The 14,695-nt window shown below is 39.3% G+C and overlaps 2 protein-coding genes and 1 non-coding gene across 3 annotated transcripts; 2 read left to right on the top strand and 1 right to left on the bottom strand.

Moving 5' to 3' along the window:
• The first annotated feature begins 1,236 nt into the window (after nucleotides 1-1,236).
• Nucleotides 1,237-1,560, top strand: LOC127665647 (60S ribosomal protein L29-like). The gene has a single exon (XM_052158138.1). It carries the CDS (start codon nucleotides 1,237-1,239, stop codon nucleotides 1,558-1,560), a length of 324 nt encoding a protein of 107 aa, XP_052014098.1.
• A 3,792-nt stretch (nucleotides 1,561-5,352) lies between these two features.
• On the top strand, nucleotides 5,353-5,457 carry LOC127666458 (U6 spliceosomal RNA). The gene has a single exon (XR_007973650.1). It is a non-coding gene; the product is annotated as a U6 spliceosomal RNA (small nuclear RNA).
• Nucleotides 5,458-5,539: 82 nt separating this feature from the next.
• On the bottom strand, nucleotides 5,540-14,143 carry LOC127666176 (cystatin-A-like). Its single transcript, XM_052158932.1, has 3 exons — nucleotides 13,961-14,143; nucleotides 9,565-9,666; nucleotides 5,540-5,720 (listed from the first exon to the last, which is right to left on the bottom strand). The coding sequence occupies exons 1-3, from the start codon at nucleotides 14,024-14,026 to the stop codon at nucleotides 5,595-5,597; spliced, it is 294 nt and encodes a 97-aa protein (XP_052014892.1). The 5' UTR covers nucleotides 14,027-14,143; the 3' UTR covers nucleotides 5,540-5,594.
• Between the last annotated feature and the right edge of the window lie 552 nt (nucleotides 14,144-14,695).

Genomic DNA, 14,695 nt, shown 5'->3' with positions numbered 1-14,695 from the left:
CTTGCAAGAACAACAGAGAAGCATTTAGCAGGACACATAAAACAATAATCTAGAAAAGAGACCTAAGAGGCCTCCTTAGGATTGGAAGACCTCAAGAGAAAGGTCTAGCTCCATAGAATGACACAGACAAATATTTCTAGGTAGCTACAAGTTGAGTTGTAGGATCAGGCTTGTAAATAGATGTTTTGTACATAGTTAACAAAATAGATATCTCTATGACCTAGCAGGATTGTCACTCAGTTTGTACCTCCCATGATTTTCTTGGTATAAGTATTAGATAATTTAAATGGTTACTAGACTCTTTAAGGTTGAATCACCTTGTAAGGTTTGAAATTAATTACTTAACTCTTGAGTAGTTAATCCAATTATTGACTGTAGCCAATAAATATCTCATAGAAAAATTTGAAAAATTATTAAGAGTTTGAAATTGATATCTTCTGATCTATAATTTTTGTGGTTGGGTTTTCTGAAGACCTTTCTTATGCCCTAGATTACTGATATAATCCCCTCCATGTAATTTTTCAGAAATTTTTGATCCCCAACAAGCCAAAAATATCTTTACTTTAACAAACAGTTTTTATAAGGTATCTGTATTAGAATTACCCATCAAGATAGCATCCATACAGTGATAAATTATAGATTGAGGAAACTTTTTACAAATTATTTGTAATGGCTGCTGGAAAAAATAATGACACAAAGGGGGGCTCTTTAATATTCCTTGTGGCAAAACCTTACACCTGTACCTTTTAAAAATTATTTATTGATTTTATTTATATGATTACATTGTGGCTCTCTACAGACACAGGAGAGGAGGGCATCAGATTGCATTACAGATGGTTGTAAGCCACCACGTTGTTGGGAATTAAACTCAGGACCTCAGGAAGAGCATTCTGTGCTCTTAACCACTGAGCCATCTCTCCAGAGCCCACATGTCTGCTATATATGGCCTTAATCTTCATACCTGTTCATTTAACCCATTTTCGACTCTGTTTCACCTGAGATCTAGTCCCAAGAGCTTTGTAGATACATTTGAAGTGGCCAGGTTGGATTCCAAGAATCTTGTGATATTACATCTGTTCAGTATACACTAGGCCTCAATCTTAGTTACATTTAGTTATAATTTCAACTTTGTTCTCTAATCATTTATATCTTTGCCAGATATGTGCTTTCTGTACCTTTAACATCTCTTGTTCTCATGATCCCAGGTACTGCAGGAGCAACAGGTTATGTGTAAACATGGCCATTTCCAAGAACCACATCACATACAACCAGTCCTGCAAATGGCACAGAAATGGCATTCAGAATCACTGGTCACAAAGCCCTGAATCTCTTAAGGTGGCTGATCCCAAGTCCCTGAGGTACATGAACTTTGCCAAGAAGCACAAGAAAGGGATGAAGAAGATGCAGGCCTACAATAGAAAAGGAAGTGAGTGCATGCACAGAGGGCTTCAGTGCCCTTGTGGAGCTGAAGGTCTCATGCCCAAAATACCAAAGGGCCCCAGCATCAGACTCAGCTGTCTGGCTTTCATTGCTCAACTCAAACTTGAGAAGTGGATTTGACCCCTTACATGGGCAAGGGACATAGGCTCTGCCAACCAAAATCCAGGGTTCAAACAAGGCAGAGGCCAAAACTCCAGCTAAGTCCCAGGATTCAGCTCCAGCTTAGGCTCTCCAAGGTATGCAGACCCCAAGGTTTGAAGGCCTCATAGAAAAGACTCCTGCCAATGTGAAGACAGATGGACTACTGTGATATACCTACCTATGCACAATTTGCAAATGACCAATGTCTTATGCTGTTTTAACAAATAAACTTGAGGCAAGATATGTTTAAAAAATATTCTCTTGTTATATCCATCAGACAATTTAAATGTAGAACAGCACTGTCTGTCATTATGTAAGTGTTCATGATTTGTTGGAGAATGATACCCGGGACTCAAATAGTATGTAAAAGCAAAGAGTGTTTTATTCTTCAGAAGTCCAGCATACTGGGGGCTCCAATTTCAAGATGGAGACAACCAAGTGAGCTCACAGGCCCAATTTAAAGTACATTAGGGAAATTTTGGAGTAGGCCAACTTTATCTTGCCTATCATCTCTAGGGACATTCCAGTATATTAACTGGGGTAGGGGTGGGGCACTGAAAACTGTTGCTGGGGGAGGTCTGGCAACTGCTGCTGACCCATTGCCCTCACTTCAGATCAGGTGGCAGGGCAGCTTCTCATGGCAGGGAAGTTTCTGCCTAGTTGCCTGAAGCATTTTTTTTTCTAGTAACTGACTTGACTGGGCTTGCCTGGACTTGCCCAGTTCATGGGCCTAGTCTCCTGAACTGCTAATTTGAAGTTTGTCATGGAGTCAGCCTAACCTTCTCACCATGATAGTTCTCTTAATTGTTCTTTTTGTATATAATTTACTGTTATTAGAGATAAAGCCATTTCTTGAAATAAAGGGGGAGAGACTGTGATGACCCTCACATATTGTATTTACCAGCTATGAGAAAGTGCTTTCAATTGTTAAATGAACCAATGCTAGGCTGGCAGGATATGTACATGTTTGTCACATCTTTACCTGCTCCAGAAAGAAAGGCAAGCTTCCCTGGACATATCCCCTAAAGTCAGCTGGTTGAGTAAGGAGTGATAGAAGGTGGTGTCTTGGAGGTGGGGCAGGAGGATGGGAAGAATGTCTATGCAGGCAGAGATGCATGCAGATGTAGAGAGAACTAGACAGACATACAAGGGAGATGGAAGGGAGATGTGGGCAGTGAGAACCACATGGATAGACACAATGGCAGAGAAGTTGGGTTGGGCTAGCTGAGAGACTATCCACAAGGTAAAATGAGGTAACTATCCTACCATCCAATGGATTTGGGGGTCTTCCATTTGTGAGTGCCTTAATTCAAGACCAGGGTTAGAAATGAAGCTACAGTTGGGGCAACATGGAACAATTACAATAGTGCTTGTAGGAGTGTAACCTTAATGAAGTCGTTTTGTTCTTGGACAACTTGTGATTTATACTCGATGACTTTGATTTTTTCATATTTCTCATTGGTTTTCTCGTCAAGATACCTTTTAAAATTACCATTACACAGGACTAGTGGAAGAACTACAATAATTTTTCCAGCTACTATAAAACAATTATCTCCAAAAGAGCAACCCATAGGTTACAATAAATTTGGATAGCAATCCATAAAGTGGTTAGAGCTAAGGAGATTTGAAAAGGTGATTGTAGCATACGGTGTGTGCTCACTATATGTGAAAGAGGTACTAAATAATTGGACCATACAGAATTGTATAATTTCAAAAGATTTGAAGATTTAATACTAGCTATCTTTGAAGCTGGCTCTGAACTACAGTGGCTGACATGGTAAATAGATAAGGCTTTGTCTATGGAACAACATAATAGGACTAAAAGTGTTGATATTATCAAGGGTCAGTTGATAGGCAAAGATGAATATTGTAAGTTAGAAATGTATAATTGGTTTGATGATGGCACCTTAGAGCCGTGTTTTATAGTAGTTTTAAATGCTTGGGACAAGTTTGAACAACAGTGAAGATGATCTGAATCATTTACCAAGATAACCCAGGGCTCAGATGAAGCTTTTAGTGATTATTTTTACAATGATTAACTTCAACTGTAAATAAAGAAATATCAGATCCAGATGTAAGAGCAGGATTTATTGAATCTTAAGCTTTTATGAATGCGAATGCTGAGTGGAAAAAGACTATTAGACTTTTAAAAACCAGATCCACACCTACTTATGAATGCATTAACACTACTGAGGATATTGGTTCTAATGCGCTCAATGCTGCTATTATAGGACTGGTAATGGCTAAAAGAATGAGAGTTCAGAATGTCTGATTCTGTAGCTGTGGAAGATGAGGTTATTTCCTAATGGATTATAGACAAATAATTCCTTAGGGCAATATTTTCTCTAATCTAGGGAGAAAGTTTCCAGAGATATGTAAAAGATGTGGAAAGTTAATAGATCATGCAGAGATATACAAGGCAATCCCTTACAATCAAGAATTACTGCCTAAGGGTCTTTGTTTAGGACCCACCAAAAAGCAATATGAGCCATTTGTTCAAAGTCAGTCAAGGAGAGCTTGTTCTATAAAGCAACTAGAAAAATTAGTTCCTGATATCACATACAGGGCTGATTTACATTTAACTACTTTGATAAATAGAACAAGAGATTTTAGAAGGTAGAGGAAGCACATATCTTGGAAAACTGTTATAAATAGAGACCAAAGTTGAAATTGAAATTAGATGGAATTGACATTGAAGGTATAGTGGGTAGTGGAGCAGATGTAGCAAGAATTTCACAAGATCCTTGGAATCCAATTCACTTCAAAAGGTATCAACATAGCTTCTAGGACAATGTCTCAGGTGAAAAAGAGTCTTAAGTGAATTAAATGAACAAGACCAGAATATCAGGTATGAAGATTAAGGCCATATGTGGCAGACATGTGGGCTCTGGAGCAATGGCTCATTGGTTATGATCACTGACTGCTCTTCCAGAGATATCTCCTTTCAGACTAAGAAAGGAACAGCAAGACTCAAATATTTTAGATAGTTATGGGTTTTTTTATGATGATAGAAATTTAAAGTTGTGTTTGCTACACCATAATGTGTAAATGATTCCACTCTTGTTTTAAGATATATGTCCCTATCACTTCAATAGAACTCATTTAAAATGTAATTCAAAGTCCTAGTCTTATGGATGCTCCTTTCATAAACTGTTAAAGACAATAAAGAAGCATGTTAGTGGTCAGGCACTTATAAATGGTCATATCCTTTAAGGAATCAGAACTAGCAGTCATGCTGGGTACTAATGTAGTTGGTTGTAAGAGTAGACTTTATTTATTTATTACAACAAGTTGGGAACATTAAGTGACACCTGTGACTAGGTATCAGTGTGTCATCAGTGTTCATTTCATGGTCTTGATTGTTGGATTTTGGCTGTGCAGCACAATGGCCTTGTGGGAAGTACACATTGCTATTTGCTCTAGTGAGCACCAGGAAGCATTTGCTTGTGAGGGGAAATCACTGCCATTGACTCTCAAGTGCAAAGGAAGCATGGGGGAGGGGAGAGGGAAGCTTACTTATCGGTTATGATTGTTTCAAAACATGACTTGTAAAATACCAAGTTTATTTTCAAACATGAAAACACAGATGACATGCTGGGTTCCAGGCAAACGAAGGGATCAAGGAGTGTGCTTCTCTGACAGCCACCAATGCACCTGCAGTGAGGATGGGGTGGTAAGATCTTTTACACAATTGCAACTGAGATGTAGTTTTTATGAGGTTTCTAGTTGGAATCATTTTTTGTGGAGTACTAACTCTGAACCATGAACACAGTGCTCTGTATGGCAGCATGTAGGTTACAAATTGGAATGACACAGAGAGTAGCATTGCCATTGCCCAAGGATGACGTACAAATTCATGAAACATTCCATATCCAAAATTAAATGTCTAGGAAATAAAGGTAAACATGATGCTGAGTAATGAGGGAGGAAAACAGTTATTTCAAGAATGCTTCTTTATTGATGGCTACATCTCTTTACAATGAGAAGAATCTGATCACTTTAGAATTTGCTGCTTAGAAGTAGATCAGCTCATCATCCTTGTTTTTGTTAGTCTGGTAACCATGAAGTTCGAAATTATCTTTTCCAGAAAGGCCACGGTAGACTCTTACGTGAATGTAACAACCATTCCCTACATCAATCTGAAAGACATAAAAGAAAAAAGAAAGAAAGAAAGAAGGAAGGAAGGGAGGAAAGAAGGAAGGAAAGTAAGAAAGAAGCAAAGAAAGATTATTCATGTGAATCTCAATTGTATGACAGATCTTCTTTTTTGTCAGGATCTGATGTGCCAAGCTCTCCTGAAACACTTCTAGCCTAAGACAGCACCCGTTGAACTGAACTTTCATTATCTTGTAAGTTGGGAAAAAGAGCAACTAACAGTATGGCAGAAAACATATTTCTGAGATGTATTTTAATACCTTTTAGAAAAAAGATTTTTGTCAATTTATTTGTATAAATGTTTTGCCTGCTTGCATATAAGTGCATCACATGCATGCAATGTCTGAAAACATAAGAAGAGGGTGTTAAATCTCCTAGAACTGGAGTCAGAGAATGTTGTAAGCTAGTATGTGGGTACTAAGACCCAAACCCAAGTCCTCTGCAAGAACAACCAGCACTCCTACCCACTATTCTATTACTCCATCTGGATTTAATTTATTGTACTTTTCATTAAAATGTTGGCACAGACTTATATTTTATCTTTATGATGCCTGGAACATGAGCAGAGGGAAGCCTGTGTTTTTGGTGATTCTGATTTCTGACTTCTAAGTTGGGAGAATAATTGGCAAATAGTTTGATAAGGGAAAAGAAACTCAGATTTGTTTAAGAATATATGGGCTCTATGGTCCCCCCGTATCTCTGATGTGTCGCAAATCTACTTTGTGAATGCCCACAAGGCTGCCTGCTTCGTAAAGTAAAAATAAAGAAGTCTAAGTACCATCAGGGCAACACTCCCTGTGGTAGTTTGCTCATGAACTTGGGTCCTACACCATCCCGATAAGAACTGCCACTTTTTTATTTATCAGAACAATAAAGGTTTTATGTTCTACAGTAGATATTGTGCTCTAATATTCCTTCCTACTTTAATCTTAAAATGCTACTAACCAGAGCTTGCCATTATTATGTCATTATGATGAGCTTCATACAAAAGTGTTTGTATGTGTGCACATGTGTGTGCATGTGTGTGGTCCCACTGATTTCTTCCTGTATATCTGAAAGACTGTTACAGAATCACTGTCAAAGATGCCAGAAACAGATTTAAAGATACTATTTTTTCTGGAGCTGGGGATGCAGCTGACTTAGCACAGTGTTTTCCCAGCTTGCATGAAACCTTGGGTTTGGTCTACCAGCAACTCATGTACCCAGTGGTTTGTGCCTATAATGTCAGCACTCAGGGGGTAAAGGCAAAAGGAGCAGAAATGTATTTTTCCATATGTATGGAGTTTGAGTTCCAGGACCTCCTAGATGCATGAGAGTCTGGTGTCAAAACAACAACTAAAACAAAACAAACTGCCACCTAAATACTCTAATGCTCACAAACCAAAAACATTGAGTTGTAATTTTTTCCCCATAAAGCTGTCAGTGACTATGTGGCAGAGCCTAAATCGGGACCCCGATTTGTTAGCTACCAACATGTATATCATTTTGTTTCTCTTATGGGTCTCTTTTATTTTGAGGCAAGATCTCTCTGTTTAGCCTAGGCTAGCCTCAGACTTGGGAATCCTATTTTTTCTTCTGAGTAATAGGATTATAGGTGTGTACCATGTGCAATATTTGTCTTCTCCTCAATCTACAGTGTATCTTTTTTTAAAAAAGCATTTGTTTCCTACTTGGAAAAGAGCTCCTCTTTAGCAAACACTGTTGACATCCCAGAGCCAGCACAGTCATTGCTCCAGGGGAAAATTTTGACTCTGTGCTTCCATTAGTGTGAACTTCCAGAGTCATTTACATTTCCAGAGATCAATTCTTTGATTGGTAACAAGGTAAAAGTAGCTTAGTTTTATTTCATGGATTTTTTTTTTATAAGGATTGGTTGAAGAGGGGTGTGGCCTGCTTGTAGGACATTACCTGACACATCTTAAGCCTATGTTGGGTTATTATCCTCTCTATTCAGGGCAGGGGATTATTAGGCTTAGGGGAGGCGATCTTGGGATCACATAGATTTGGAAAAAGTATGAACAGATTGAATAAGCTGAAGAAGTGGAAAAAAGGTCAACCCCAGGATAACCTAACATCAAAGCCTGTAGTCCTCACCATTCTCTCAGGAGGGATTCAAGACAGACAGAAAGACCTACCAGAAAGCTAGAGACTGGCTGAGAGCAATGGTGTCAACAGCCAACCTGCAAGAAGGAAGGAGAGAACTAAGGCTCAACAGAAGAATGGATGGTAAGGAGTGGGGGTGGGGCGCTCAGGCTGGGAGCAAGAAACCACATTGAAATGGAAAAAACTGCCAAGATCATTTTCTGATGAATTTTTTATTAATGAAATATGTGAGGAGTCAATATGAAATTTTCATATTTAAATAATCAAAGTTATCAAAATAATCCCAATTTTGGTGGAAATTTTCCTATCTTTGAATACAATCATTTTTCCAATTATTTTTTGCATACATGAAGAAAGATCATGGAAGGAAGCAATCCCTTCCGAAAACTCAGCTGGGGTTAGCTCATATGCTTCTTCATGCTTGGACCATACCAGGAACTCAAATTTAATTGAACTGAGCTGGTCCAGTACTCATATACAACCAGTTTTGAGAGTGGCTCATGTTAGCTGGCTAGTTCAGATCATGTCATTAAAAAAAAAAAAAAAACCACACAAACTAAACACACTAAAAACATATAGCTTAAGTACTATTTTTTTAAAAAGAAACAAATGCCAGTGTGCCTTGGTCCAATGACAAAGCAGAGGAGGTAAAGACACTTGACTGTCTGCTATCTTGTCAGTCAGGATTAACATTGTTTAATACTTAGAGATAAACATATCTCCTATTTATTATCAGCAGTTGAGTTTTTGAATTGTTTTCCTTGATATCACAAGAATGTCAGAATGTTTCTATTAGAACTTAATCAGGAAACCATTTAATTTAATTTTTTGATATAAAATCTGTTTTAAAATTTAAAAAGTTGTGTGTTTGTAAGTGTATGGCTATGGACACATAGGAGCAGGTACCCTCAGAGACCAGAGGTATCAGAACTTTACAGCTGGGGTTACAACTGATTGTGAGCCACCTGATGTGGGTGCTGGGCACTGAGTTTGAGGTTTCTGCAAAAGCCACTTTTGACAGTTGAGTCATTTCTCCAGCTCCTAAAATGTATTTATAAAATACTATAAATATGGCTTTATATTGTTATTGGAGTGCCATCAGTTGGACCTGCTTGAGCTATGGAAAGAATTATTTGGGAGCTGGAGAGATGGCTCAGCAGTTAAGAATACTCACTGCTCTTCCAGAGGTCCTGAGTTCAGTTCCTAGCAACCACATGCTGGCTCATAGCCATTTATAATGGGACCTGATGCCCATTTTTGGCATGTAGGCATAAAAATCATTTAAATTATATTAATAACTCATTTAAAAGATGAAAGTGGCTTGAATTATTTTTTCAGCTAATGATTAAAGTCCTTCTTTAAGTGAATGTAATTTGATTGCACAGAATTAGGAATTTGAGTTGGAAAATGCTCTAAGGCACTGGCCAATTCCCATACACTAAAATGTTAGCCTCCACATCCAAATGACAGAAAAAGCAGCCTTGGCAGTAAACCAATCTCTGAGCTGTTATACCATCATTTTCTACAGGGTTCTCAAAATTAAGAACCATGTAAGAAAGCTTTCTTTATTCATGAGGAAATACAATGTAAACATCCTGTCATCAGATGGATTTGGGGGTCTTCTACTTGCAAGTGTCTTTATTAAAGACCAGTGGTAGAAATGAAAGTCGGGTTGGAGCAACAGCAAACAATCACATTAGTGCTTGAGGGAGGTTGGTGTCTAACCTTAATGAAGTAATTGAGTCCAGAGACGACTTGAGTTTTATACTCAACGGCTTCGAATTTTTCATATTTCTCATTGGTTTTCTCTTCAAGCTGTGGTCTGACCTTATGAGGAGAAATTAAGGGATGATGTTAGAGCTGTGTTAACTCAGGTTATCTGCTTCACAAAACTGGGAACCTCATCCTGCTAAGAATCCTTAGAGATGCTGATGAATCTGGGCTGGCTGTTCAAACCTCTAGCCTCTAATCTCAGAACCTGAGGCAGGAGAATGTCATTCAAGAGCAGTGTGGGCTATATAGAAAGTTCCAGGCTAGTTGGGGCTACTCATTGAGTCCTGTCTCAACAATTAACACACACACACACACACACACACACACACACACACACACACAGAGAGAGAGAGAGAGAGAGAGAGAGAGAGAGAGAGAGACAGAGAGAGAGACACAGAGAGAGAGACAGAGAGAGAGACTGAGAGAGAGACAGAGTTACAGAGAGTTACAGAGAAAGACAGACAGACAGACACACACACACACACACAGAGAGAGAGAGAGAGAGAGAGAGAGAGACAGAGAGAGAGACAGAGAGAGAGACAGAGAGAGAGACACAGAGAGAGAGACAGAGAGAGAGACTGAGAGAGAGACAGAGTTACAGAGAGTTACAGAGAGAGACAGACAGACAAACAGACAGACAGACACACACACACACACACACACACACACTTTATAATAAAAATAAAACAAAAAAACAGTATAGCCATGATTTGCAATAAAGGGCCCCAATAAGGATATCTATATTTGTTCACTAAATACAAAGTAAACAGCACATAGTGGAGATTTTCTCTGGGCAGCTTCAGATCATTCTAGGGGTACAATATCCCCCTCTGACCTGACACTATGTGAGAACCCAACCGACCATAATCTCAGAGGAGTAGACTGAATTTCCTGGTTTTTTTTTCTTTTTTTTTTTATTTGATATATTTATTTACATTTCAAATGATTTCCCCTTTTCTGGCTCCCCACTCCCTGAAAGTCCTATCAGCCCCCTTCCCTCTTCCTGTTTTCCCACCCAATCTTCCCACTTCCCTGTTCTGGTTTTGCCCTATACTGCTTCACTGAGTCTTTCCAGAACAAGGGGCCACTCCTCTGTTCTTCTTGTACCTCATTTGATGTGTGGATTATGTTTTTGGTATTCCAGTTTTCTAGGTTAATATCCACTTATTAGTGAGTGCATACTATGATTCATCTTTTGAGTCTGGGTTACCTCACTTAGTATGATGTTCTCCAGATCTATCCATTTGCCTAAAAATTTCATGAATTCATTGTTTCTAATGGCTGAATAGTACTCCATTGTGTATATATACCACATTTTTTTGCATCCACTCTTCTGTTGAGGGATACCTGGGTTCTTTCCAGCTTCTGACAATTATAAATAGGGCTGCTATGAACATAGTGGAACATGTATCCTTATTACATGATGGAGTACAGAGTTAAACAAAGAATTTTCACCTGAAGAACTTCAGATGGCGGAGAGGCATCTTAAAAAAATGCTCAACTTCATTAGTCATTAGGGAAATGCAAATCAAAACAACCCTGAGATTTCACCTTACACCGGTCAGAATGGCTAAGATTAAAAACTCAGGAGACAGCAGGTGTTGGCGAGGATGCGGAGAAAGAAGAACACTCCTCCACTGCTGGTGGGGTTGCAAATTGGTACAACCACTCTGGAAATCAGTCTGGCAGTTCCTCAGAAAACTGGGCACGTCACCTCTGAAAGATCCTGCTATACCACTCCTGGGCATATACCCAGAGGATTCCCCAGCATGTAATAAGGATACATGTTCCACTATGTTCAATTTCCTGGTTTAATAAGGATATTTCATAGTATCTGGCCTGTAGTGTTCTATGTAGAGGACTGATTGCTGTGGTTGAGGAAATGCTTGCTAAAAAGACACAATTTATCGCCTGTTTCTCTACCTCCCAACACTTTAGTGGGAGTTGTCCCCTGAGGCTTTCTCCTGCAAGACAGGACAGATAAGTGACATCTTAGAGCTGAGCCACCATCCTGTACCTGTTTAACTGACAGTAAAGGTATTGGAAGGAGTGCCTAATGTCTATTTGGTCTTAAACCTGTGATCATGAAACAGTGTTTAATTAAGGTTTATTTTATAATAATCCCTAGATATTTTGATTTCCTCTACACTGTTAATTTGTGGGTAATAGAGGCCTTTTTTTTTTAGCCTTTATGAAGCTTCTACAGTTTATAGTCAGATGTCCAATACCTAGGAGTGACTCAGGAAATGTCCCTATGTAATGGTTCTTGGCTATGCATCTCCCATGGTGATTTAAGCCTGAGGCCCTGGCTTCCACAGAGAAGGCAAGTTTCCTGCATTCCCTCCCCGCATACCTGCAGAACTCCACAGTGTGCTGATGATATAAAATGGGAGAGGACAGGTTAGTGTCTCATCTGGGTGGCTCTTAAGCATTTTGCGTCTTGCTTTCATTCTCTAAACATAAGATGGAATGCATCCTTGCCTTCCTGGGGGATCTGAAGATCAACTGAGAGGTGGGACAGAAACCCAGGCTTTTAAAACAGCATAGCTCCTTGCCAGGTAAGGTGACCTTGTTAATATCTATGTTTCAATCTGCTTCTCTAGATCTAGAAGAACACAGGTCTAATAAATTTTATTTTTGAAAAGGTCATCCACAGATGGTGTAATTATCAAGATAAGTCCTTCTAGTAGCTTCCTACCTTAAAAATTGTATGATCAAAATGTCTTTTATGTATCTATGAAATTCTCAAAGAACTAATGAAAGTATCATGTTCAAAAATTATTCTAGCCAGGCAGGATGCCACCCTCCAGTAGTCCTTGGCACTTGAGAGGCTGGAGGAGAAATATTTATTGGAACGTGTGAGGTTTAGAACACTCTGAGAAATATGAAGATACCTGTTTCAAAAGACTAATTATTCTAGATAACCAGATGACCAACTATTAAAAAAAATCAATAAAATCTGCTGTAAATTATTTACTTCAAATAACTGTATTTCCCTGTCTATTTTGCTACAGCCCTGGTTCCTGGAACAGGGATATTTTTATTTCACTGAACAGAAATATCAACTATGACTCATTTGTGCATATTTGTTTTTAAAACACTTTTTATGCACGTTATTTTAGTTAGTCCTTTTAGCTCTTTCTTCTTACAGGTAAATGGAGAACTTTTCCTTGGCATCCTATTTTAAGGCCCTATCTCCCCTAAGCCTTCTAGGATTTTCAATATATCTGGTCCCACAGAAAAGTGAAGTCATGGTTAGGAGTGCCCACACTCCAAGAGACCTTGAAGGAAATGAGGACACGCAGGCCTGGCCAGCCCTGTATTCTGTCCACAGCAACAGGTGACTCATGTGCACATTTAAGGTTGAGAACACCAACTTGATGTGAGGATTCTAATGTAGATTTAAAGATTTAATATTCCTCAAAAAATAAAATACTCCAAGATAATTATTGAAATAAACTTATGAGTGAGAACTGTTTACCTTTAAATCTTTAGTAATTAATTTGAGGACTGTGACCCCCCTCTAGAATGTTCAGTGCCCTAAGCATGAAGGTTCTCACCTGTTCTACTCACATAACATCTGACAGTGCCTAGCATGGTGGCACATGCCTGTAATCCCCGCACTTGAGAAGTTGAGGCAAGAGGAGTGCCTTGAGTTTGAGGCTAGTCTGAGTCACCTGCAGGCTAGACCATGTAGTGAGACCAGGTCTCAAACACTCACACAAACACATAAGCAAATAACAAACCAATCTGATAATGTCTTCCAGGATGATTTGGCTTCAGAGGAAAAAATATGATGTAAGAAAACAAGGTGACAGACTGCAAACCTACCTCCGTAATTCTCCTTTGCAAAACAGGCAGCATGACACATCTTTTTTATATAGATGGCAGTTAAGCAACATACATTAACTTGCTAGGGACTTCTATTTTGACTGTGATGGTTTGGTGGGCATTGCATCCTGGAATCAGCTCAGGGATCCTTAACAACCTTAGGAGACTCCATGTATCAGCCTTAACCAGAGAGACTGGAAAGTTCCATCAGTAATTAGCGCGCCTGCGATCAGACGATCAGACGTGTGAGCTGTAGAGACCACCCAGCATGAATTCACCTTCAGCTACTGGGGAAACTGAGGCTGCAGTAAAGAGTGTGGCTTGGCCGATTTTACTCTTAGGGTGTTAAAATTTCTCTAAAATGTATAATGTTCCACTTTTAGCTGCATAAATATCTGAACAAAATCATATATTTCTGGTTTCTGTCATTTCCCACATTCAACTCGGGCCAAATTATGAATCAAATGAGGGAAGTTTGGCTTGGGATCAAGCCTGTTCCTGAAGCACATCGACTCACCTTGTCAGCGATCTCCTGGATTTCTGGTGTGGCAGGTCTGGCCTCTGAAGTACCTCCGAGCAGCATTCTGGTGAGTTGCTTCTTTGCTGGACAGGATGCTGAGAAGGAATGATCCTGCTAGCACTGCGACTCAGGGTTTTAAAGGTATCTGTAAACTCCACCTCTAATGTCTTATCTCCACAGCTTCTGAGGGAATGGGGAAGTGAGCGTGGCCTCAGGCAAGTCTTATTGCATCCCTTACAGGAAGTAGAGTGGAGTTGGGAGTAAGTGTGGTGGGGGTTGTGAGCAAGCTTGTGTGCACCAGGACTCAGGTGTGGTGAGCATGGTCCCTCCCTGCCATCTCTGCCAATAATGTCATCCTGTTGTGTCATAGGAGGAAGGGCATGAATGATCCGAGTTTCTAAATATGTTAACACTTGAAGAGTTTTTTAAAGATAATAGTAAATAATCTCAATGCTGGTTGTGCAGGATCCACCCAACTTTATAAAGATAATAAAACTGTCTAAGGTGGATTTCTACTTGTGGTTTCTAAAATGTTTATCCCTAAACATGAAGAATAACATGGCAAACACCCTCACTTCTTCAGTTGCTTTTGATTCCCTTGTTTTTTGTTTTGGTTTCATTGTTCTTTGTTTTGTTTGCTTGTTTGTTTGTTTTTGAAACAAGGTTTCTCTGGGTAGCTCTGGATGTCCTCAGGCTCACACTGTGATTAGGCTAGCCTCAAACTCACAGAGA

This window comes from Apodemus sylvaticus, chromosome 15 (genome assembly GCF_947179515.1).
Source record: "Apodemus sylvaticus chromosome 15, mApoSyl1.1, whole genome shotgun sequence".
Taxonomy (NCBI): Eukaryota; Metazoa; Chordata; class Mammalia; order Rodentia; family Muridae; genus Apodemus; species Apodemus sylvaticus.
Note: the sequence above shows the minus strand (reverse complement) of the source record. Positions and strands in the feature narration are given on the sequence as shown.

What these genes read in the sequence shown, in the direction of transcription:
- LOC127665647 (XM_052158138.1), top strand. Translation starts at nt 1,237, where the DNA reads ATGGCCATTTCCAAGAACCACATCACATACAACCAGTCCTGCAAATGG.
- LOC127666176 (XM_052158932.1), bottom strand. Translation starts at nt 14,026, where the DNA reads ATGCTGCTCGGAGGTACTTCAGAGGCCAGACCTGCCACACCAGAAATC. An exon ending in TCCAGGAGATCGCTGACAAG is followed by an intron (nt 9,667 to 13,960) that starts GTGAGTCGATGT and finishes TCTCCTCATAAG; the next exon opens with GTCAGACCACAGCTTGAAGA. An exon ending in GACTCAATTACTTCATTAAG is followed by an intron (nt 5,721 to 9,564) that starts GTTAGACACCAA and finishes TATGTCTTTCAG; the next exon opens with ATTGATGTAGGGAATGGTTG.